General features: G+C 39.7%; 1 protein-coding gene across 1 annotated transcript in view; it reads right to left on the bottom strand.

Moving 5' to 3' along the window:
• The window catches only part of PKHD1 (PKHD1 ciliary IPT domain containing fibrocystin/polyductin), a 266225-nt gene that overhangs the window by 69991 nt on the left and 170398 nt on the right, over positions 1-25836 (bottom strand). The window contains exons 52-58 of the mRNA XM_075144880.1: positions 18413-18526; positions 15857-15944; positions 12352-12506; positions 10295-10447; positions 9050-9928; positions 7730-7892; positions 3946-4103 (exon numbers count right to left, since the gene is read on the bottom strand). Of these exons, the coding sequence (XP_075000981.1) occupies positions 3946-4103; positions 7730-7892; positions 9050-9928; positions 10295-10447; positions 12352-12506; positions 15857-15944; positions 18413-18526 (1710 nt within the window). The remainder of the gene's footprint in view (positions 1-3945; positions 4104-7729; positions 7893-9049; positions 9929-10294; positions 10448-12351; positions 12507-15856; positions 15945-18412; positions 18527-25836) is intronic.

Raw genomic sequence — 25836 nt, 5'->3', positions numbered from 1 at the left:
CAGTCCAAATTGTTTTAAAAAGTGCCTAGAACGTGTCTGCCAGCAGGAAGAAAATATGTGTGTTTGCAGGCTCTAGATTAAACTTGAAATGCTTGGGTTCATCTCTCAGACATCCATGTATCAGCCCACCTAACTTCTGCCCTTAAGGTGTCAATCTCTCTTTGTTCACCAGAGAGAACACTGGAGGCAATGGAAGTGGGGTCAGATGAATCTTCTGTCAGCCTCTGGTCCTCAGCTGCATTTCCACGAAGGGAAGAAAACAAACTTCAGTGTCTCTGGGAGTTGACTTTTGTTGGGTTACAGACATTGTCATGAGGCAGTACGCTAACAGAGTCTTATAATTATCGATAGGTAGCAAATGGTTGAAACCTTAACTACAGGACGATGGTTGTATCATCAATTCTTCTCGGAATAGGGATTTTAACCTGGACACAGAAATCAGTTGAGTGCACGAACTGTTCACTTATCTTTCATTCCTCAGCTAGACACACTCATGTTTATAGCTAAATCTGCTGTACAGCTTGTGATTCTCATATTTCCTGTATCGTGGTATCTTTTAGTGCTCCAGGCCCGGCCCCAAGCTCTTTTGTAAGAGGTTTCATATAAAGATGAGTTTTGGGAGAAAAACATTTTGTCATCCAAAAATGGCAGCTCAAAGAGATTAAAATAATTACAAATTCATGTTAAACTCATTAAATAGTTTTGGATAATTTGAAAAATGATACTGTGAAAGTTCCTCATAAATGATTTAGGGGAGGGGGTGTTGGAAAACATTTAATTCTAAACTGTTGCAGCATTCCATTTAAGAGAAAAAAAAGAGCAAAAAGTACTCATAGATTAAAAAGTAATTATGCTTTTTTTGACTCAAACCCACTTTTGTTGTTGCTCCTTTTTCTTTCAGTAGAAATAATAATAACAAAAATCTTGGATCTGTTCCCTCTTTGTTTTCTTTTTTTTTTTTTTTTCTGAATTCTGTGGTTTATCCGGAAAACTAAAACTTCAGTTTTACTTGAACAACTCTGTTTCTACACAAAGCCACAGTAAAAAGACCTGGTCTATGACCCAAAGAGCTAACGCAGGAGGTAAAAGATCAGGCACACAGAAAGACGAAAGAAAAAAAAAGTGGGTACATCATTAAATATACATTGCATGGTTTGTTACTGCCCATCTGCAGTAGGCAGGACTCAGGAAACCAAGCGGACCCTCCTTGCCGATTGCATACCTGCACACATATATATACAAATAATATATTACATATATTCTATATCGATTGCGTCATCAATAAAAGACATCATATGAATTCAGGAACATTAAAATTATACTGAATGGTCCACTGTGCCCCAGTTATGGCTCTCACACCCTTTTCCCTATGGTATTCTTCTGGGAAAACATCTTCCTGACTTTTGTGTCCCTGAAGTACATTGAGTGTTTTGGTTTGCTCCCCCTGGAGTAATCAGAATATCTAGAAATGGCTAAGGGCCAATAACTGCAAGGTGATTGTCTAAGCTAGAAGCTTAAAGGGAATATATACATGTGTCTGGATGAAGGTGCAATTAAGAGGATGCGGAAAGCCAGAGCTTTTGAGTCTCAAAGAAACTTGTGTCCCTGAACTGTGGAAGTGGCAAGGATGTTGTGTAGCTACCTGAAAAGACTATCTCCTGTTTCTGTGCTTAGTCAGGCTAGCAGAGCACTAACCGCTGCATCGCAGTGCTCTGATGAAGCTGCTAGCGGCGGTCAGAATTACTTGGGTTTAACAGGGTACCAGGTGGATGCACAAATGAGAGGATCAGCAGATGGGTCTTGACCACCCAGATAACATAAGTACCAAATGCTCATCTGGATTCAGGAAAGGTAGAACTCCAAGGGCCAAATTCTGCTCATCACCATCATAACACCACCATCGTCATTGGCCTTGAACAACTGGCACGCCAAGGGGGAATCTGGCCCCACGGAAGATCTGTGGGAGCAGGAAAGGTGAGCATTTTCTCCTATTTGTCTAGCGTGGGAGCCTGCATTGCGCTGTGCAAAATGTTCAGTGCTACAACTTTCAAGAGGGAGAAGGAGGGGGGAGAGAAGGGAAGAAGACGACCATGAATTCACCTTAGCGTCAAGCTGTGCCTTTGCAAATGTCAACCTCAACATGAAAGGAACTGCAGGTCAGAATGAGAAATACAGAGGAATTAAACACACAATTGTGAAGGGAAGGGGAAAAAAATCCCCATTCATATTTGGGCAGCAAGAAGAAAACACAGCAATTTTGTTATAGCCTCAGAGGCAGGCAGCATTTACCATATGCTGTCGCCTCCATTATACAAGGAGATAAACCCTGTGGAGCGCAGGTTGCACTGTCAGTGCAGTTTAGATGGTGGAGATTCCTGGCATGCACATGACTGTGTGCCAGGGTGTGCTAAAAATGGTGCAAATCTAAATAAAATCCAGGTTCTGTATGCAAAAATACGTATGCATTAATATGCAGGTGCTACGTGGTAATACTGCTAAGGTATTAGCGCTTGCATGTGATTCATAATCAGGGCAGAAAAGGTAGAGTAAAAACCAGTGTGTTTGCATCTAGACAACACATTAATCAGCCCTGCAAGCAGCCAGTTAGAGCGGGATCCTTAGCGGAAAAGCCTTTACTGGATACACATTAGACATTTTGTTTAAAGATTAAAGTTCTTCTCGTGTTTAATCAGTTTTAGAGTGGGATGGAAAACAGGATTAATTGCAGTCCTTTCCGTCAGTCTCCCATACCGCTGGAGTCACAAATGATGCGCCTTTTCAGCAAAATGGCCGCCATCAGCAGCAGGCGCAGGAAACGCTAATTGTAATTAAAGAGTTTATTTGGAATCAGGGAGCAGAGTTTTAATCAGAATGAGAACGGAGCCTTGCTGTGTGAACCTTCAGAAAGTGGTTACTGAGCAGAATGGGCCTTTTTAAACCAGAGAGAGGGGTCTTTAAACTTCTGGAGTGGGTTTTCAGCTTGATTATCTCCTCAGTAGGATATGGATGAAAATCCTCTCTGGGCCAATTATTGTTATTATTTTGCACTTACGTAGCATTTACATGGCATGTCTTACTTAATGCTCTCAGAGGACTTTGCAAAGGGCAGGTAAGTTCTGTTCTGGTTTTAAAATGAATGAATTAAACCCTAAAGGGGATAAAGACGCCAGGTGACATGATTCTGCAAGAAGGCAGAGAGGCGCTGGTGGACACAGAACTGTGCAATGAGGCCTCCCAAACTTCCATACTGTAATTCACTACATCCATCCTGGAAAGGCATCACACAATCCGGGACCACCACCATCTCGACCCAGTTGTAGGTCTCAGTGTGTTGTGGTTTAACCCGGCAGGCAGCCAAACACCACGCAGCCGCTTGCTCACTGTCCCCCCACCCCACCCCCCCCAGGAGGATGGGGAGAGAATCGGAAGGGTAAGAGTGAGAAGAACTCGTGGGCTGAGATAAAGACAGTTTAATAGAACAGAAGAGGGAAAATAATAATGATAATGATAGAATATACAAAATGAGTGATGCACAATGCAATTGCTCACCACCCGCGCTGACCGATCACCAAGTAGCGATCGCTACTTCCTGGAATACGCCTACCATTCATATACTGAGCATGACGTCACATGGTATGGGATACCCCGTTGGCCAGCTGGGCCAGCTGTCCTGGCTGTGCTCTCTCCCAATGCTTGTTTGTTTTGTTGTGTGTTTTTTTTTTTTAAGCTGAATGTCCTTGACTAGCAGGGTACTTAGCAACAACTGAAAACATCAGTGTATTATCAACATTCTTCTCATACTAAATCCAAAACACAGCTCTAGGAAGAAATTTAACCCTATCCCAGCCAAAACCAGGTCACAATGAAAGCCTGGGGTAAACCCACACCTCATGGGTCAAATGTATGTGTGAGTTTGCAAGCACTCCAGCAAGCGCAGGTACTTACCAGCTTGCAAGTAGAACTGTGTCCATTCAAATTCTGACTTTGGGAAAACAGAAACAGGCGGTTCTAGGTCCAGGACACCTCCATCCAAATCCTTGAAAAGGGCCTTTCGCGAGCCTTTGCATGTCTTTTCAGGGAACACGGTGTCTTCGGAGGTCTCACTGGCAGGCAGGAGAGGTAGTTATGAAGAGGAGAGCGAAAGAAAAATATTGTGTTGCTGTTTGTAATTTAGTTACACTGGCAACAAACACTTCTGCACATCCATGTAACATCTTGATATTTACTAGGTCAACTCACATGCCCAAGAAAAGAAAAAAATGGGAAATAAGCAAAAGTAAATGACACCTAAGCATATCAGTCTGGAGGTCTGGAATAGTCTGTAAAGAAATTCTGGAACAATATTTACATTGTGGCATGTTTCCATCCAAACAGCCAAAAAAGACAAATCGGCATCCTCCCTCTCCAAATGTTGGCTGGGTTTGGACAGAGAAAATCATCTTATTTCCAGTATAACTTCTATCCCCAAATCTCGTTCTCCCTGGGGTTTGTTTTGGGCAGTATGGACCGTCATGGTCCTTGGAGCCAGCTATAAATTTGCAGCTTGAATACCCATGGTTCCCTCTTGGATTTCCTGATTTGAGGACCTACAGTGATGCAATCATCAATATCCATATGTCATTAATTTTTTACCTATGGCAGATGAAGCCTGTAGTTGCTGAGTGAAGGGGAAATGTGTATTGGTTGCTATCGCACCAAGTGACCAGGAATATCTCTGCTGCAGCGTGCAGTGCTGATAGGGCACAGGCATTGCTCTTCACATCCACCAGGTGATGGGTTGTTTATTTTTTGCTTACAGATTGGTGTGTGTTGTACATAAAATTTTGTTAAAAAGCATTGGCTGCCCAGCAATATCTCTTTGCCTTGTTCTAACCACTGCACTCTGGAATGGGGGAGCCCTCTGAAGGGTCAGAAAATTGCACCTTCCCATCAGCAACTAAGCTTATGCAGGAGAAAGCATGAAGGAAGGTGGAATGGCAGAAAGTATGAGAGAGGGAGCCAGCAGGGAGCACACATCTTCAATAAAGAAACTTCTGCTAGGAATTCAGAGAAGTTTGCTGCAGGTCAAGGAGCCACTTAACATTGTTAGAGTAGAAAGGAACTTGAAAGAGAAACACCATTCTAATAAGACACAGTGCATAAGGATTAATGTGTTTATAAACCTGTGTCTTTTGTTGTTTTTTTTTCTTTCATGCCCAGGTGTTTGGAACTGCGTCTGAAAAGATTATTGTCCTAATTTAATAATTGTCCTAATTTAAATAATAATTCTAATAAAAAAAATGGGTTTGGAGATTCAATGTCATTTTGGTCATTTTGATGGGCTTATATACATGGATCTCACCGCAAAGCTACGCCTGAGCCAGGGTTTCATCACCCAATCACACGTATTTAGTAGTAAGTGATTACTCAACCAGTACTGTCTCCCAGACCACGAATAGCTATTTCTCTTTTTCTAATAACAGGTTCAGACCCTAAGAATAGAATTAAACTGTACTTTGAAAGTAAGACTAATAAGATAAGAGAGTTTCAAAGCGTTAGTCCAAAATAGAACAAAGCTCTTTTTGGATGGCATGATAATGTACCTCAGCAAACTACAAGCTTTTCCAATTTTTCAAACAAGTTTATCCAATTTTATCATCAGCATACTCTCAGGAGGAAATTGTAAGTTTAGTGGCTTGAAACACCCAGAAAAACCTATAAATTTCTATGTAGATCATTAAAGACTGGCTTCCACAGAGAGAGGTACCTGCAACAGGACAGGTTCGTTGGAGTGGAACTCACCTCGTTTGAGACATATATAGGACAGTTGAGATGAATAATTTCCTAGACAAGGATCTCTATTGACTACAGAATGAGATTAGTGTCTTCTTTAGATTACACGCCTAATTTCTGGATCACTAAAGTGTAGTGAGCTGAATCCCATGTTGAGGATCTTATGTGCTTTTAACTGCATTTTGACTAAAGGTTTAGCACAGCTTAAAGGAACTAGCCAACTGGCCATATCACTCCTATTACAAAATACAATGAGATACAATGACTTGTAATCCAGCAAAGTCCACGGAAACGTCTACAGATTGCTACATGGATACACATTAAGTCCTGAAGAAAACTTAGAATTTCTTGGGCTTAGGTTGGAAAAACCCAATTATTGACATTTTGAATGCGGCAAACAGATATAGGCAGAGATTTACAGTAAGGACAGAGAACCAAATGGACCAATGCCCCCAACCAACACAGCTCAAAAAACGTGGAGAACAAAGATAGCTCCTCTGATCCTGACAACTACTTCAATTCTTGAACATCTCTCAGAAGATCCAACATTTCAGCTCATTAGGTCTAGCAGTGGTACAAGCAAAGTACTTCGTGGTCTTGCCATATTCCCTGATGTTTCTATTTCCTCTCTTGCTCTAAGGCAATGCTCACCTTCTCTTTGACAGGACATATCCATCAAGATACCCCTTCAGGATGCTGAAGCAGAACAATGCAGCCACAACCTAGATCAAGCTCAGCAGTTGCAAAGGTGGATTAAAAAAATGCATGCAGATAATTCATGAGAAGCACTGAGACATGTAATCTCCCTCAGAGGTTTACTAGACTGCTAAGAAAGCATTCAGTAATTCATGTGCATTCATCACGTTTCAAAATCACCAGCTCTTGCAGTGGATTGTGTATTCAGCAGCTCACTAAGAGCATAATATTGTGGGATGGATACGAGAGTGAAACGTAATGGGAGCTGACAAGCTGGACAGGTCTCAGAAATCTACACGCAAACTAACGCCCAGAGCAAAAAACAAAAATATAGAATAAAATAAAAATCACTGCAGAAGGCTGGAGGGGCTCTAAACATAGCAGCGTGGGACACCTCCAATTATTTTTGACTGGCGAGTGGAGTCCATGCTGGATTTTTTTGCTACTTCAAGGCTTTCCTGACATAGCCTCTGTATTGTGTTCACTGATTGTAATAAATAAATAGGCATGTGGATTCCATTGGATGCGGTATGTTTAAACCACTGCAACCAGCAGTGACTTAAGGTTACAGATGAAGCTCTCCCCTCCCTCTTCCATGTTGCTCCGCACGCAGATGATATTCCCCTGGGCAGGAGCAGTTCTGGCAATCATTTGACATCTCACAGCCTGCCTGGTACTGATCAACATTTGTGATGTGATCTCGCAGACAAAAATCAAGCTCCGCTTCCCTGACCAAAAGGACATTCCCTGTCTCAGGGTTTTTTGCTGGAGGTCCTGACATTTTCTGAAGCCTGAGGCTGAGAAGTCAGAGATGCTCAGGATGGAGTTTAAGAAATGGGATATGTGAAGCTTGTTTTGCTATACAAATGTCAATAAAAAGGGAGATCCCAGAGGATTGGTCTGGAGATGCATCTTGATGGAATCTGAATCTCAAATTTAAAAAAATTGCCCTAAACTAAGTTTGCTTTTTTTCCTTTTCTTTTCTTTTTTTCTGGATTCGAGTTTTTCTGTGCATGTGTGTTTGATGTCTGAGCTTGTTCATTTTTGCCAGACAGGAGCAGTACAAGAGCAGACAGAGACAAAGAATGGGACTGCTCTGCAGCTAGACATCCAGTCTAAACCAATTGCTTAAACTCTTTGTAAGACAATACCAAAAGACAGCTGATACAAAAAGAGATGAGGAGAGTCCCAAAACTGTAAGTGCCTTTTTTTGCACAAACCACTGAAAAAGATAGTTCAAAAAGAACTTTGTTCATATTACCTTGTTGGATGAAAGTAGAACTTGTCCTTCTCATTGACATGTAACATCCTTGATCTCTCTGCTGTAATAAGAGGCGTGATGCCTAAATGGTCAGCATTTGTCATGATGCAGACATCCCTGTCTTCACTGTAGCAGTTCTTTGTAAAACCAGTAAAGGTGACTTCTGCCAGGGATTAAGAGAAGATCAAGTGAGGAAAAGTGATTAGAGGAGTGCCAGAACTAGAGAGAGAAAGGCTCTGTTCCTTGACATTTTCCATATTAAATTGCTCTCATATACTCAAATACATATATGCACAAATAATTTTTAAATCAGACTAATTGCATTGATCATAGATCTTCAGTTGGCTTTAGAATATTCCATAGCCAAGTTGTATCTTAAGTTGACACAAACCAAGTCTTGCTCATAGGAAATGAAATCAAAGGAAAGAGTGAGAAAGAAACAAAAGCAAGAGTGATTAATAAATTTTCATTTGAATCAGTAAGAACCAGTTTAATGACAACCTGCTTTGGATGGTTTATCCACTTGCCAGATGTTAATATAAGATGAGCTGGGTCTGGTGACATATGCCTGGCTCTGGCACTGAACTCTTGTGCAGCTACAAAATCCATGCTTTGCCATAAATTTTCTGTGAGATTCTGGGCAAGTCTGTTTGTCTTTCTCTGTCTCCCTCATTCTTCAGTAAAAAGAGGATACTTTTTCTTACAGAAGTAGGTAGCAGTGAGGGATAAAGACATGAAAAACTGTGAGGTATCTAAATCCCACTACGGCAACCAGCTATCTAGGTTCTGCTATATGCAAATATTACTCTGCGGACTGTAAAATTCATTTGAACCAAAGATATGGGATACATAACTGACTTTTATCCCTCTTGTGCAATCCCTTATAATAATAAAACCCATAACTGTTTCTGTGCACATGTAGTCATTATGTTCTATGCAAATTCTATACAAAGTGTGCTATTAACTTCTCAAACTTGGTATCTTTATTTAGCTAGAGGTAACTATAGATCAGAGAGATGAATCAAGTGGAAAAATAGATAGCACAGAAGGTGGGCATGTTTGAGGTAAAATACATACACATTAGCATATGACATAATTATACTGCAGTAGATTCAGAAAGTGAGAAATACCAAATCATTTTTTTTTTTTATTGAACTCTATCAAACTGAAGAATAATTCTGTTATTAATTCCACTGAGGCTTGGATTTCCCCACCACGTCCATTTGTGGGTGCAGAAGGCTGCACCTTCAATCGGAAAAATGTAATTAGTCAAGAAAAACAGTGACAGAACAGTCTGGCCAGTGGACATGGAAGACCAACCTTTCAGCTTCATGATTCCCAGGACTTTTGGACAATGCCCAGTTTTGTGCCATGGGTTATCTGGCCTTTGGCTGGGAATGGTGGTAAACGTAGGCCATAAAATCCCAACACGGCCTCTCAGAGGGTAGTATGGTGGTCGATCCTTGGCTGTTAGATCAGCTGAGTGAGGCTTGATCCTGTCTCTGATGCAGTCAAAAGTTGAGCTTGTTGCAATGATGATGGAGTTTCTAAGTTCTATGAATCTTTTCCCCGTGTGACATTGCTTGGCATAGAGACAGTACACTACTGGCATGAGACCCACAGTGTTGTCCACCAGCACCACATTGTCCATGACGACACTGCTTCCAAGGTGGAACATGACACCATAGTCGTAATTCTTATAGGATACAAAACCTGTGATTCTAGTGCAGCTCTGAAATCCATCTCCCCGGTACAAATGAATACCATGGAGACTTGAATGGGCCACGTTTTCACTACAATACTCTCCGTCTAGCAAACACTCCTGGCCCCTGATGTGGAAGCCAATGCGCTCAGATCCTGCCACAGCATTGCCACAGAGGGAGACACCAATGACAAGGTTCACCTTGATGCCAGCAGTCCAGTTTAATAAGCCTTCTGGCTGCCTGCTCAGAATAACAAGGTTCCTGATGAGAGAATGATTTTGCCCTTCCAAATCGATGCCAGGTCCAACCGTGTTGAACACTGTGTTATCATGCAACAAGATCCAGTTGCTCGTGACTGCTTTAATGCCAACTCCGCAGCTACCACTAATGCTGGATGACACCACCGAGGACCCTTGGGATATATTCCTGAATTCAATGGCAGAAAGCTGAGGAGGCCCAAAGTTCAAAAATTCAATATTTAAGAGTTGAAGGACACCTGCAATGAGATAACTGTAGTGACATAAAATCTTACAAAATTACCTAAGAACTGGTAAGAATGACACCCATTTAAACAGCACTCAGGCATATAATAGCTGGCAATCTTTTTCAGTGAGTTGCCAGTAATGAGTATTTGTTCATAAATATATATAAAGTTATAGTAAAACCCAACTAACCACAGAACAGCCCCTCCTAAAAGATATTCCATTATTTATGAAATATTATTAGTACTCATGTTTCATACATGTCGCACAGTCACAGTTTGCTTAGCACATAGCACATGCAAATGGATACATCTGTTGTTAGACCGTACTTTCTTGGGCAGAACTGGTCTGGTCGATGAGGACAGGTGAATCTCAACTACCTTCAAACTCTGTCCCACTGGAGTCTGTGAAACGTCCCACCAGCATCCTCCCAGCGCAAGCCACGTCAGACTTGATCTGTACGTTCCGTGTTAGGAGTCCAACCTCCGCAGCCAAAGGGATGTGTCTACCATCTTCCATGTCATGGGAATGCCCTGGGGAGTTTCAAGAAAGAAAATGTGATAAGTGTCTATCATACCTATAAACCAGTGCTTTGAGGGACATAAAGCCTGACAGCTTATGCACAGCTTCTCTGCAGAATCTGCACTGACATTCAGGTGTGTTTTTCCTCCAGCACAATCTACATGCATCAACACAAAGCCAGAAAGGCCACCTGCCCATCAAATATTCACCACGCGCTTTTATTTTATCAACATATTTCATTTTTAGAAAAAGAAGGTGCTAAATCTTTTCCCTGAAGTGTGCAGGTGCCAAACCAATGAACAGATTCACACTTCATTTTTTCTAAGTCCTATGTGCTGGAGTTATTCTTCAGTACACTGCAGAGTTGATATCCATGAATTCTCACTAGGAGCAGACCAATGACAATGCTAAAAAACAATTTGCTACAGAGTCTGGGTTCCATGTGTTTTCTAAAACAAAGTTTTTCTAAATGAGACTTTTGAGAGAGTTTATGCAGGTGTCTAGTTTGGAATTAATCTCAAGTTACTTTAGATATGTACAGGTATGATTTAGTTATCCAAGCTGTTTCGATGTACAGTGGAGAGCAATAGGCAATTCTCAAGTGCAATTTGTTATCTATTTTATACATCTGCTTTAGGGGGAGATGAAATACAAGTGAGTAGTATGTATTTTTCTGCTTTGATTATCAAGGGAGCTGAGAGTGACTAGCTCATGTAGATACCTACATTTGCCCAGGTGAATCCCAGTATTTATGTAGCTCTTAATTCTCCTATCAGTCCTTTTTTTTTTTTTTTCAACTATATCTAACAACTGCTGCAGTACTCAATGCATATGCATTCATTTTATCTCAGGATACACGTATTGTACCTACATTAGCTAAGAAAATAGGTTAAGAACCATTCTCTGGCCCCAAGACTGACTGGCAGGTTTCTTCCTTGCTTCGCAAAAAAGAAAGGCCATGCATAAACTGCTGGAAATAGGGTCTAGACGTGCTATCCTTTGAACTGCATTTTTTTTTTTAAATGCAATTGTCATACAAAACAGTGCCAGGGAGGTTACTATCGATTAACACTATGGATAATTGCAGAACAGGGTTCAGTTCCAAGTGAAGCTTTGTTTACTAGCACACGTATAGCCATTTAAAACACACAATTTCTGAACCTTTTTATCCATTATACTAACTTCTGTGCCTACTAGCTTGAATAAAGACTGAATTTTAAAAAATATTGCTATGCACAGGAAAAAATCCTGGTTTTGGAGATTCAGAATTTGACCTGCTAATAACAATTCTTTTATTTTTGTTAAATAGATGGTAATAAATTTACATTATATGCTGAAATAAAATTAAATTAAGATCAACAGTGCATCTCTTTTTCCAGTTAAATACAGATCCCATGTAATCTACACAAGAAATAGAGCTATATACAGATTTTACGTTTATTTACATATTAGATTACCAATACATTAGTTTTGTGCCATGGAGTTGATAAAATTTTGCACTTGAAACTCCATGAGTCTAATTATTTTGCAAAAAAAGGTTTTTTTTAATTTTTCACTTTTTGACACACCATAGAAATTGTGTAAATAGCCTAAAAAACCCTGCATTTATCTTTTCCTTTAAAATTTCAGGTAATTTCTCTCTCTGTTAACCAGTTCTACTTAAAACATGAAACACCAAGAAGTTTTCCAAAATTATTCAGCACTGAACTAGTTCTATTCCCAGAAATTCATGTTAGAATCACCTATTCTGTGCAATTCTGAACATCACATTTTCAGTATCAAAACAGCAAGAAAAAAAGCATATGGAGAAAGAAATGAAGATACCTCAATAAAGTAGAACTGGTGTTGGTGAGATCTGAAAGGGAAAGTCAATGCTTCAGAAGAAAACTCTCAAATGGAAAGACAGATTCCTTACCAATATGCCTGTACAGAAGGCGTTCATGAATTCTTATGCTATGACCATTGACTTCTTTAAGTGTAACTACTTCAGCTTGGTGGGCTTCATAAGAAGAAGAGCTGATCACAATATCTCCACCATTATTCCAATCCACTTCGTCCTCCACAAAAATCCTGTAACACCGAGATATTAAGTTAATGTCATTCAATTTATGAGAGTTATGCTCACAGATTTCCTTAAAAATGAACAATAGTTTTGCCTAGGCACATCTCAGAAAGAATCCACAGGCTATGCACTAGGAAAAGCCCCTTTAGGGCTTTCTGCAAAAACAGATGTCTAAAATATGTAGGAGGAATTTCATCCTGAAAGGTCTATTTCACACCATTGGTTAACAAGGTACACAGTTCCAGTACAGAGTTGCAGGGCTCAAGTAAGTTGCCTACCAAAGATGTGTCAGACCATTTTTGGTGCCAGGAATATCCTACAGAGCTGAAAGTCAGCTTTGGACTTAGACCCCAAAATGTAGGTGTCCATGTGTAGGGGTATGTGTGTGTGCACTTGGCCTTTAAGCTTCCAGTATAGTCGATGGGTACAGTCAGTAGTGTGTGGAAGGCAGTTCAGCTCTCTCTGAATTGAGCACACAGAGCAGGATTTGAGTGCCTAAACAGGAGCACCTGTTGCTGTTTGAGACGTCCCAGGATATCTAAGACATCAGCTTGTAGATATGATAGGACTTGTTCATGGAGAGTTCCTGGAGACAGAGGTGGAAGCCGTGGAGGGAATTCAAAGGCACCTCAGATGAGCCCAAAGGCACCTCAGATGAGCCCAAAATCTATGTTTAGGTACCTGAGTGTTGTCCTTGGTGGCTAAATAGTCCTCTGGGCTCCAGCACTTACAACTCCACTGACTTGAATGGGAGCTTAAGCACCTTTTTTAACATTTCACACAGACACATACATTTATCTGTTTCAATCTTGAACTGAAGATACCCTTTTGCATTTAAAGTTATATTTGTAGCTTAGGGGGTTTTTTTTAGCTTCACATACAGAAAATAAAAGCATTTAGTTAAAGCAAAATGAATAGTGATTAGTGTTTATATATATTTGATAAACACCCAAAGGGTGACTGGTGCTGGCTGGGTGATGATCTATATTCCTCAGGTAATTGCTGAGAAAATGAATTAATTCAGAGAATGCCACATCATGCACTCAAGAGTTACAGAAGTGCAGAGAGAAAGGAAAGTGCTAAAGGGATGTAACTAGCCAACTATGTTGCCAAGTTTTCTTAGTGTCTCTTCTCACAGGTTTTTTCAAAGATGAGTAGGCTTAAGATGAATACTTCCAGTTTTCAGCACCTGTTAAGAGAACTCTACCAAAACTTTGATTTCTTTTTTTGCTTAGAGGAAGCACTGGACAGTTTCTGAAACAGCAGGAAAGTGTTAGTGCAACTGAGAACTTTGTATTATTCAAGGATATATGCACTGGCAAAGAGGAAGCAAAACCACACAGAGTAAGAATAATTGTGGCGTATGTCTGGGATTTTTGACAATTCACCTGCAACCCATACTACAAGTTGAATCTTAAGTCCAGTTCCAGGTATACTATCCAATAACAATTCACATCTTGTGGACCCAAACATAACTCTCTTGACTTTTGCACTTCAAAGAAGTCTAATGAGAGGAATCAGTAAGCAAAAGAGAGCATCTAAGATGCTAATCTGTTGAAATACTAATTTAGGTTTCCACTGTAAGTAAATAAGCAATTCCTTTTTTTTTTTTTTCTGCTTTCTTTTTGAAAGCCTAAGTCCTTCCCTAACTCATGTGCTGATTCATGCTGGAAAATATATACAGCAGCTTCTCTCAGTCAATAAAAAAGCCACTTCCTTCAGCTTTCATATTCTAGCACTGACTTGCTTATTTCCTGTATCTAACCACATTAACTCTTAGCTGGCTATTAGTAGACTTTTCATGATAAATAGCTTTTTTTTCTTTTTCTTTCTTTTAACAATGGAAACAACTGTTTGTGCCGTATTTAAGGTGGATGAATGAACTCCATATACTTGTATCTTAGCACCTCATGATACTTCATATAAAACATCTGGGCGGCAGACCAATACTAGCCTGGATCCATTTCATCCAAGTATTTAACTGGCATGCTTCAGTCAAGAATCTGCCTACTCCGAACTCCCATCTTAATCAGGGAAAGAGAAGAATTTCCAAAGGGTGATTCTAATGTTGCATGGTTTGAATCAGCGTCTGGAAGTATCTGTCTCCCCACTGACTATACAGCAATCCTAAACAATTAACCTACACTAGGCTACACTCCACTTTGTGAGAGCTAACAACAAACGAATCCTACTTGTGAGGTCTTTGTGCCTCCACTGCACAACTCTACAATGAGTTTACAAATAATTCCTTCCCTAAATGCTGATATTTCACCTCTACCTAGATGGCAACTCTTCCAATGAGTTGTTAGGCCTGATTAGTAGAATTTTTTTTTTTGAATATGTGTATTTCAGTTTAAAATGAAGCACTTGGAAGAATTACAGCAAAAGGCGATGAAAATTTTGTGCAAGGCAGAGTCAAGAGAGTTCCAGAGAGAGCTAGTAGGTGTCTGCCCCACACCAACTAATGGTCAGTGCACTTACAGGTGAGATCCTTATGCAGACACGTTCTCTGGTTCAGGTGAAAGGTTTGAACTTCAGGCCTTAGGCATCTATTCACTTAACAAGCGTCTGTGGCAACTCCACTTAACCTGCCTTAGGTGATGGTTTTGGCTAAGCCTTCAGACTAAATTCATGAGTAAGTGATCATGAAGATGAGTCTGCTGCAGGGGCTGCAAAAGCTTATGGATGGGCAGCAACAGGGGAGACAGAAGGTAGCATTTCAAAGCTATTTTTGCCAAATTAAGTGAAAATGTGTCTCTACCTTGGAATCCTCACATCCCAGACAGAAACCTTATTCTTCAGGCTATACAGGCAGCCTTACAGTCTTTGAGCCAATTGACATTAATTACATATACAAAAAAGATTTATTCTAATAGCAGAAATTAAGATGTTCACTCCAGAAACCACTTCGTAAAGGACTGATCTGAGATGTTGAAGAACATGGTTCATATCACAGTTTTGTTTAATTCAGAGATGAGATTTTAATGTAGGTCTTTTAAACCAAAATGAACATCCTAATCACCAAGATATCAGCCATTTTGGAGTACATCTCTTCCTTCTAAAAAGAAGGAGAAAAGCAGAAGGAGAGACAGAGGAATGAAGGAAGGAAGAAGGACAGAAAGACAGAAGCAAGCAAAGAAGGAAGGACAGAAGGAAAGAAAAAAATCGCAGCTTCATTCCTCTTTAGTAGTAAAATGAATCTAAAAATAGTATAATTTTCTTGCAAGATGTAACATCATTGTTCTTCTACCTAGATATATTTAAACATTATCACAAATGAAAAGAGTAATATTAATACAAGTCATAGGAACAGGAGCCCAAACTTAATATTTAGAGGCATATTTGGGCAAAATACCACCTTTCATTGCCAGGAGCAACGTTAGTTCCCAGATGTGTCCAAGATGTCTTGGGATAAGCGCTATAAATTTGTACCTTTCCATAAACGCCTGGAAAAAACAGAAGCAGGACATCAAAAGTTAGGGGAGAAGAACTGAAGCAATAACTAAATACATGGAAATCTTTGTATTTATTAAAACATGTTTCTATATTTTATAAGAAGTGTAAGAACAACGTCCACTTGAAATACGAAGTCAACAAGAAATAAATCATTAATAAAGTAGAATGACCATCACATGTAAAGGCAAGATAAGGGATTGTGCCATAGGAGTCTCATTAACTCAAACTGGAATTACAGACAAAGATATCTACCTTAAAAAAAAAAAATCTACCTAAGTAAACAAAATAAATAAAAAATCCGGGAATGAAAGATAGAAAAAATTACTCAGCTATTATTTATATTTCTGATCTTTGAAAAATTCACCATTTTTTTCTGGAAAGAGGATCCAAAACCAGGGCAAAAATCCAATATATAGGAACTTTTCATATAAATGATGTATTCCAAGAAGATTACATTTGAAGCATGAAAAATTTCCTGCATTGAAATATTTTGTTTCAATTTGCTGACCTGATCTGAAATTTTTCAGTTTGAGTCAGTTCAACATTTGTTCTGCATCTGTAATAGTGACACATTGTTTCAGAGGAGTTGTGCTTCAAGTATTTAGTGAACCCATTTTACTGCTTGGGTTAATCTTCTCCATGGACAACATTTTCCATGACATATTATGTCACTATAGTCCAAAAGAAGACTGCGACAAGCATCGGTAATGCAACCCTGATCCGACCAAGACAGACATTCAAAGTAACTTCCATGATCTTGCATTTGCTGTGGTTTAAGAGGATAGCATGGACAGTTGTGAAGTCTTATTTGATCCATGATAGTGTGCTAAACGGCAGCAACGCATCTATCTTCTTTTCTAGCCCCTAAAATCATAAGAAGTCAAATTGCTAGCTCCTGTTATACTTCAACTTCTAAGTAATTTAGACTTAAAAAACCTCTCAGAATCCAGAATCAATTAGGTTTCTGTCTTGCCTTCCAAACATTCCACTTAGCTATTTGCTAAAAGTTTGTAATTGCTTGATCAATGTGTGTGATAGTTTCTCAATGTCACTATCAGAAACAAATTGGAGTTTTTTGTTTGTTTGTTCATTTGTTTTTTCTCTTGTCTTATTTTACAAATCTTGATCGAAGCAATTTGTCTTGATAGCTGTTTGAATTTCTGCTGTCTTTACAAAAGTTCAGCAATGAACAAAGTCTTGCAATACTCAAGTATTGTTTAAAACGTTTTAAAACATGGAAAATGGAAAGATTAACTTATTTCTTTAACCATAATTATATGAGGAGATGTAAAAGTTAACATAAACCTTCTTTTGTAAACCTTTCTACGAGTTAAAATGTTTGGAAATATTTAAATATGTGCATTTGGATCCATCCAGTAGCTCTTGGATGTAATTCATCTCACTTAAGTCAGGCATTTGAAAATAGCAATATGAGTTTAAGCTCATCATCCTAGCCTGGAAACTTGAGGGCAATTTGTTTCACCCTAAGAGAGACCAAAGATAACTGAGACAAAATGCCCTCTGGCAGTGTGCATTGCTCTCCACTCAACAAGGTCATCTTGGTTTGAATACTCTTGAATTTGACAATTACCTTTTACAAAATTCAAATTTAGAACCAAGACCAAACCCTTGTACATGTGTGTTGTGGTTTAACTCAGCAGGCAGCCAAACACCACACAGCCACTCGCTCACTCCCCCTCCTCCCCCCCCCAGTGAGACAGGGAGAGAATCGGAAGGGTAAGAGTGAGAAAACTTGTGCGTTGAGATAAAGACAATTTAATAGAACAGAAAAGGATGGGTAAATAATAATAATAATAATATCAAAATAATAATAATAATAATAGAATATACAAAATGAGTGATGCACAATGCAATTGCTCGCCCCCCACCGAGTAATGCCCAAAAAACCCGTGATTGCTACTTCTTGGACCACACCTACCATTCATATACTGAGCATGACGTCACATGGTACGGAATACCCCGTTGGCCAGCTGGGCCAGCTGTCCTGGCTATGCTTCCTCCCAGCCTCTTGTGCACTTGGCAGAGCATGGAAGCTGAAAAGTCCTTGACTAGCAGGGTACTTAACAACAACTAAAACATCAGTGTGTTATCAACATTCTTCTCATACTAAATCCAAAACACAGCACTGGGAAGAAATTTAACTCTATCCAGCCAAAACCAGGACAATGTGTGTAAGTCCTTTTAAGTCCTCTCCAGTTTCTCATACAAAGACCTCAGGATTTGACACCTGGTTGATCACTTCTGTTAAATTTTGCCTAAACAAAATCCACAGAAAATCCAGGAATTGACCTGGTGAAAGTTAACAATTTTAGCTCAAAAAATGTGTGTACCTTTGTTACATGTTTTCCTGCATGACATAGTAACAGGCTCAACAGCGGTAGATTTGGTTATTACCTAAGATTGATTTCCTATGAAAAGGTGAACTCATGTTTCATACCAATACTCCCTGGGTGGACATTTATTTCCTCCAGACGATCACAGTAAATCCCTTCAGATGCCCGAAGAAGGACCAGCAGCTTTAAATCCCTTTCTAGGGGATGTCGGAAAGAACCTGCAATAAAGACAAAATAGCAACAACCCACCACAAAAGTATCAATAGCTTTTGTAATGCTGAAATGGGGGGGGGGAGGGGTGTGTGGAACTGGGGTGCATGAATCCAAATTTAAAGGTCTAAATGACTGAACTAGCATTTCCCTTCTCAGCCAGTTTTGCCTTTCTGCTCCATTACAATTTCACCAGTTCACCAATCATGAATTCTGCAGCCAGGATGGGTAAAATGGTCTTTCAGACTGATGGAAAGATTGAGAGAAAAGAGCAGGGGAAAAGAAAATGCTCAGGAAGTTTTGGAGTGTGCGATGGTGCTCTTATCTTGTGGTGATAAGTCTGTACAGTAAACTGTATTCCAACTGTGACTTCATTTATTTCACTGAGGGTAGTTTACAGTTTCAGAAGAAAATGGCCCAGCAGTAAACAGATACTAAGGAGAAAAAAGTAGGACAGTTTTTGCCCTGGAGAAATGTATGTGGAGTCCACTAAAAGAGTTCAGCGTTCCTTTAAAATTAGAGATTAAATCAATTATGCAACAGAATACTGCAGCAGATGTAGAACTAAAAAATATATACATATCTGTACAAAATTAGCTAGCCTGTCATGTTCTTTTAATATTTAAAAATTACTAGTTTGGAAAAGAGAGCTGATTTTGTATCCTAAAGAAACATTCCTCTTTAGGAGCATTTTTTAATTAAGTGAAATCAATAAATAAATTCACTCTTCTCCTCCAGCCTCTGACTGATATCTGTGGATATTTAAATTCTCTGTACATCTTTTAAATGGGTAAAAGACAAAGAGTACAAGACTTGCATGCTCCCCCTGTAATATATATCACACCAGTGAGCTTGTATCTTCTCTGGGGACATGGAGGGAGTTCAGTCTTACAGTGCCCATCGTCGATCCAAACGATCTTTGACTTTCTTGCTTAAACTCCCATAACTGTGGTTTGAACAGAAGAAAACCTGGAGTTGGGCTGTAACCAAACACTACTTTCAGAAAGCAAAAGTTGTGATAAGCACTTTCACCACTGATGCACTAGGTGAAACGAATATCCATCTAGAGCAGCAGAAGAGTTATGTAGCTATTTGTGTCTATTTTTGTACACTGAGTGATTGTTTTCCTGCTTCACCCTCACAGCAAGTTGTGATTTAAAATACTCAGCCTGGACATACCTTTCCCAATCTTGAGGTCAACCTTACCCCCTGGGATGAAGATATTAGCTACACTGAAGACCAAAGAAAGACTCAACAAAAATGTTTGGAGACCTTTATATTGATCTTACAATGTTATTCACAATTACCATTTCCTAATCATTATGATGTCCCCTTAAAGTGGGGGATTATTATTAATTATCATTATGAATTACTGTTGGTGTTATTGTTGGTGTTATTATTAGTGTTATTATTTTTCCGCTGGTTACAAAGAGTTTACTATTTCTTCTAGTTAAGTTAGTTAAAAATAGTTATGTGATATATCCAATTCTCAGCTCAATTTTAAAACAAATTTTAAGGATGTTTCCAGGCTTAGCAATCACAGGCTAATGCTTGGAAATGTGAATTCTAAAGGCTTGAATTGGAAGTTATCACTCCTTTAAAAGAATTACATCTACATTTAGCTAAAATTTCTGATTTTTAATTCTAAAAATCATGACAATAAGTTAAGGAATGTTACCCTTGTTAAAGAAAAAAAAAACACAGAAAACAAAAATATAATCAGAGTGAGAAATGAAGAAGTTATAATAAAACTATTCGTAATAGCTCATCACCTTATTAAATCCTTAGAAAAGAAATCAGAAAATGGGAAGATAATGTTCATAGAAATGCTTCAGTGGCTGGAAAGTGTAAATGGTATATGACACAAAAGAACACAGGAGATACCTATGAGTAGAAAAATTAGACTTGTTTTAACTATATTTAGAACAAAATAAACTTAATACTTGCTTATTTCCATTAATAGTTCCATGGTATTGAATCAATGGATTTCAGTAACTTGAACGCAAATGCTACAGAGGAGTGGGCCCAGAAACTCGTTGGACTATTAAGGCGGACTTTTCAGTAAGTTTGGGATCACTCACAATGTCTCGGAGCACTTGAAGAAATCTAATATTGTGCCAATATTTCAAACAAAGATAAAAGTAAGAGCCCCAGGTAATTACAGGCCTGTCAACTTGACACCGATTCTAATAAAATAAATAAAAATGGAATGTCCAACTCTGAACACAATTAATAAATCATTAAAGGTGGATGATATAATTAATGCCAATCAACCTGGTTTTATAGAAAAAAGGTCCTGTGAAACGTCCTTGTTATCATCTTCTAATGAGATTACAGGTTTAGTTGATAAAGATAATAGCTTTGATATAATATAATTGGCTTCTCCAAGGCATTTGACTTAGTAGCACAAAACTTTCTGATTAACAAGCTACACCGGCACAACGTGAACATGGCACACATTAATTTACAGGCTGACTGACTGGAATGGGGGCATTGACTCATGCAGGATTGTTTCTGGTCTCGTCTTGCAAGCCCTGTGGTACACAACATTTTATCAATGAGCTGAAGGAGTATGAAGATACTGAAAGTAAGCAGATACGCTGACACAAATGGAAAAAAAAATTAAAGAGCTGGGCCAGCAAAGACAGCAATAATGTGGAAGTGAAGATGCTTACAAGTCTATTGGGCCCAATGGGATCCACCCGAGGGTACTGAGGGAGCTGGCGGAGGAGCTTGCCGAGCTGCTCTCCATCATTTACCAGCAGTCCTGGTTAACTGGGGAGGTCCCGGATGACTGGAGGCTTGCCAACATGACGCCCGTCTACAAGAAGGGCCGGAAGGAGGATCCGGGGAACTACAGGCCGGTCAGCCTGACCTTGGTGCCAGGGAAGATCATGGAGCGGTTTGTTTTGAGGGCGCTCCCGAGCCATGTCTGGGACAACCAGGGGATCAGACCCAGCCAGCACGGATTCATGGAAGGCAGGTCCTGCTTGACCTCATGGCTTAGAGAGGTACACTCTTTGCTGGGTAAAAAACTGGCTGGATGGGTGAGCCCAAGTAACTAGCAATAGGATGAGAGGAAATGGCCTCAAGTTGCGCCAAGGGAGGTTTAGATTGGACATTAGGAGAAATTTCTTTACTGAAAGAGAGGTCAAGCATTGGAACAGACTGCCCAGGGAAGTGGTTGAGTCACCATCCCTGGAGGTATTTAAAAGATGTAGATGAGATGCTTAGGGACATGGTTTAGTGGGCATGGTGGTGTTGAGTTGATGGTTGGACTTGATGATCTTAGATGTCTTTTCCAACCTTAATGATTCTATGATTCTATGAATCTCTGGAGAGGATAAAAACCCACTACGCAAAAGTAAAAAAAAAAAAAGGGAGGGGAACAAAGAGAGAGGTGTGCTTTTTCTACCCAGATTTTCACTTATTCCGGATTGCAGCCTGGATCTAGTTTGCTGTTGAGTTTCAAAAGCATTTTCCATTGTTTTCATATTTCAGTTTTATTCCAGATGTTCTTCCTGACAGTTTTTTGGTGTGTTTTTTTCTTTTTCCATAGCAAAACCTATTCATTTTTTTCCTAGAATAGTGGGTGTTTCCTTCCTTCTAGCCTTTCCTTTCTTTACAACATTACACTCTGCAACAGCTGTTGTATATAAGAGCAAGGAAATCTCTGAGATAAGATCCCCTCCCTTCCATTGGCAACTAGACTTTGCTAAGTATCTTGCTGTGACCATCTCCAGTATCAGCTCTGTGTTTCCTGAATTCAAAACCTCTTGGACTCTACCTACCCAGCTATTTTGAAAGCAGTGGTATATTGTCACCAGAAAGTCTGAAGAGTTTTTATTCATGGTCAATGCACAGCTGGATCATCATCTAGTGCTTGTTCTCCATCCCAAGCTGTTACTTCAGGTGTTCAGGTGTTCAGACTGCACTCTGCAAAGAAGCCTGTAAAAGCAGCTGTAAACGAGGAGACATCACATGGGTTGCCTCCTACAGGTGGTGCTGCCAAACAAACAGAAGAGATGAGAGACAGACAGCTGTGGAGTGGGAATCAGCAGCCAGAAGTGAAAAATGAATGTCCAAGGAATAAGAAGCGAGACACGTAGGGTAGGATTCAGCTGCCTAAATATAGATGTCTAATGCTGCCTGAGAGTCCTAGCGTCCTCCAAATCCACTATGTGAGGTTGGCAGATACAAGACAGGGATCAATGACAGAACAGTGGCTTTTTAAGCAGAAGCTGGAGGCCAGGTGGGCTACCTGAGGGTGCCCAAAGTGACAGAAAATACTTACGCTTAGGCAACTGAACCATGTTTCCAGTGAGATTCATACACCTACATTTAGGTTTCTTAATGCAGATGTTTCCATGTTCTCTGGCTGTCTGAGCTAACAAAGATCAGATGATACACTGTAGACTGTAATTTGCTCTAGATACCTGTATTGGCCAGTCCGACGGACTGCAGTGGCTCCACTGACTGGACTGGCTACATCTCTATTGAAACAGCCAGCTCACATGCTGATGTCCACGTGTTACACCTAAATTTGTGTGTCTTAAACATATGAACCAAATCCCTTCCCTAGATGATACGATCAGTTAAAAGAAACCAAGTGGCTTGGAAAGAGTAAAGACCAAACAGACGGAGGCTGAGAGATGAATTGAAAGGGATGCAGATGGTGCAATGAACTTTGCAAGCCATTTTTTCTGTGATCAGGGATGAAAAATTGCTCTCAATACATCCACAGTATTCCATCTTCATACAAGTTGAATAGCTCTGCAGGGATGTTGTGTGACTGCAGGATGGGACTCAGATCACAGCTAAATAAGATGAGACCCACACAATAGAGGTACCGGAGAAGCTGGAAAAGGTAGTCAAGTGGTGAAACTCACTTGTCTCCTAATTGTCGTTATAAGGCTGAGCATTAATCGTCACTAACATGCGGCCATTTCATGAAGTGCAGTGATTTACCCTTTGGGAAGTCAATATGGGGGTTCTTACTAGTACTGAAAAGAAGGGGAGTGAACTTATTAGAGCTCCCTTAACACCAGCAAGATAAGAGACATCAGAAATGTCTGGGGTTTCATCTCCAGACAATCAAGCCATAAGCTAATGATGACCTTAGGCTTCTTGCCTCAAATGAGTGACATGACTGACAAGCAGCCGTCATGAGATATGCAAAAAAAGAATGTGACAAATTGAGACTAAAAAGAGAAATCCTATCTGGATAATTACTTGGCGAGTCCTACTATAAAAAGCAAAAATAGCCTGCCAGCAAAGAGCAGCAGAGTACAGTGGAGTTCAGGATGAGTCCAATGGATCAATTTATGCAAAATGAACTTCAGCATTTTCTGCAGCCTTATCAGGAGCTGAGGGCTTTGTTCAGCAATGGAACAAGGCACTTTTCACGCATATCATCTGTGCTTTAATGCTGACTTACAGGTTAAAATTAATGGAACCACCCTAGCAGAGAACCGAAAAAAACCTTCTGAGATGTTGAGGTCAATATTTCCTTTCTTATTCTGACACAGCTGTGCTAATGATATTTAGCAAATCACTTAATCTCTCTGAACCTCAAACTCTCCTTCTATAAACTGGAAAAATAGCTAATTTTTTTACAGCATGGCAACACAGGGAGGTAGAAATAAATGGTGTTTCTAAAATGCTATTGCAAATATCACCATCAAAGAAGAGACTTTGAAAGTTTAAAAGAAAGAGAGAAGCTCATTATTTGGGAGCTAGGACTACTGGAGAAGAAGTAATCAGAAAGTCTCCCTGGGTCCAACAATCCTGAAGGGCTAGAAGGAGCCAGAGAAATTACTCTGGGGATAGATCCACACATTTTACTTCTGGGTTGTCTGAAGGCTCTGGCAGAATTCTTGCAGCCCTTTAGAGAGCTTTCATCGTTTCACATCTCCCAGTGATTCTGTTGATCATAATTACACTGGATTGTGATCATACATTGAAGAGGAAAGTGATGACAAACCCTCCAGGAACAAAGGTGTCCCAAGAATTCTGATCTCCCAACTATCATTGTATTTTCTCATCCCAGTTTCCCTGCAAATTATTGTTTTAATAAAATTAACTAGGCTCTTGTTGATGTTTCATGAACTCCAATTTTACACTGATTTTTTTTTCCCCTTTGTTATATATTTCTCAACATCACTGAGTTCCTATGTACTTATAGTCATGTTTTACCATCTGACTTTTTTTCCCTGCAGATAAAAGGCCAAATGCTCTGAAGGGCACCAAAGTCCGAGATTTGTTTGTAGAACTTACCATTGTTCCCTAGCAGTTTAAGTGAACAAAATACTCAGGCTCTGTCAGAAAGTCTTTGGCCCAGGCCACTGAATTAGAAGCAACAGCATGTGACCAAAGATTGCTGTGCTGAAAACAGGGCATGGAGAAGTTACACAACAGGGAGGACCTGGGGATTTGGCTCACATGATGTCAACCTCAGATCCTGCTCAGGCAATGCTGAATGCTGATGTCCAGATCTATTAAGTCTGTTTACTAAACTGTCTCATTATCTATTTTGTGTCAGGATTTCTTTAGGGTGTGGTAGAATTGGACAGATGGGCTTCAAAACCTTCCTTTGGGCACGGAACAGTCAGGATTGGACAGATGGGCTCCAAGAAGTTACCTTTAGGCCTTGAACACATGGGACGAGAAAGAGGAAGGGAAAAAAAAATCATGCACTCTCAGTTTTACAAGCAAGCCTAGAAGCCAGTATAAGATGTGGGAAACTTGCAGGGTCTCTACCCACCTATCATCTCACAGCTGAAACTAGAGCAAGGATTCCTCTCCAGAAGATACTGGACTACAATTGAACAGCTGCAAATACCTGTTTGGCTTTTAATATCATTACTACTCACAGATGTGCTGGAGGGGAGTTTGTGCAGCAAAGAAGTGCTTCAATGTTTTTTAATAAGTGTTTTTAGCGATGAACACATGCTTTTTCTTAAAACCAATATAAAACCACATTTAAACTACAAAAGAGTGTAAGTAAGAAATGACTGAGACTCTTTTAAGTATATATAATATATATTAACCTCCCAGATTAGGCTTTCAAACCCCTTTTTCCAAAGGAAAAAAAAAGGCAGTGAAATAACTCTTTTGGCCAGTACTGTATTAACTAAACAGTCCCTTGAGATTAACAACAAACAAATATTGGAGCAGACTTCCTCAGGAGGTGATTACACAAACAAATTCTCTTTTTAAAGTTCATGAAACCAATCTTGAGAAAGGTCAAGCAGTGATCAACAATGTGATCCCAGCGTCCTAAGGATTCCCGTAAGTAAATACAATGCCTGGCTTTAGG

The sequence above is a fragment of the Calonectris borealis genome, chromosome 3 (assembly GCF_964195595.1).
Source record: "Calonectris borealis chromosome 3, bCalBor7.hap1.2, whole genome shotgun sequence".
Taxonomy (NCBI): Eukaryota; Metazoa; Chordata; class Aves; order Procellariiformes; family Procellariidae; genus Calonectris; species Calonectris borealis.
The sequence above is the reverse complement of the archived record's forward strand: the minus strand, read 5'-3'. Positions and strand labels throughout refer to the sequence as shown.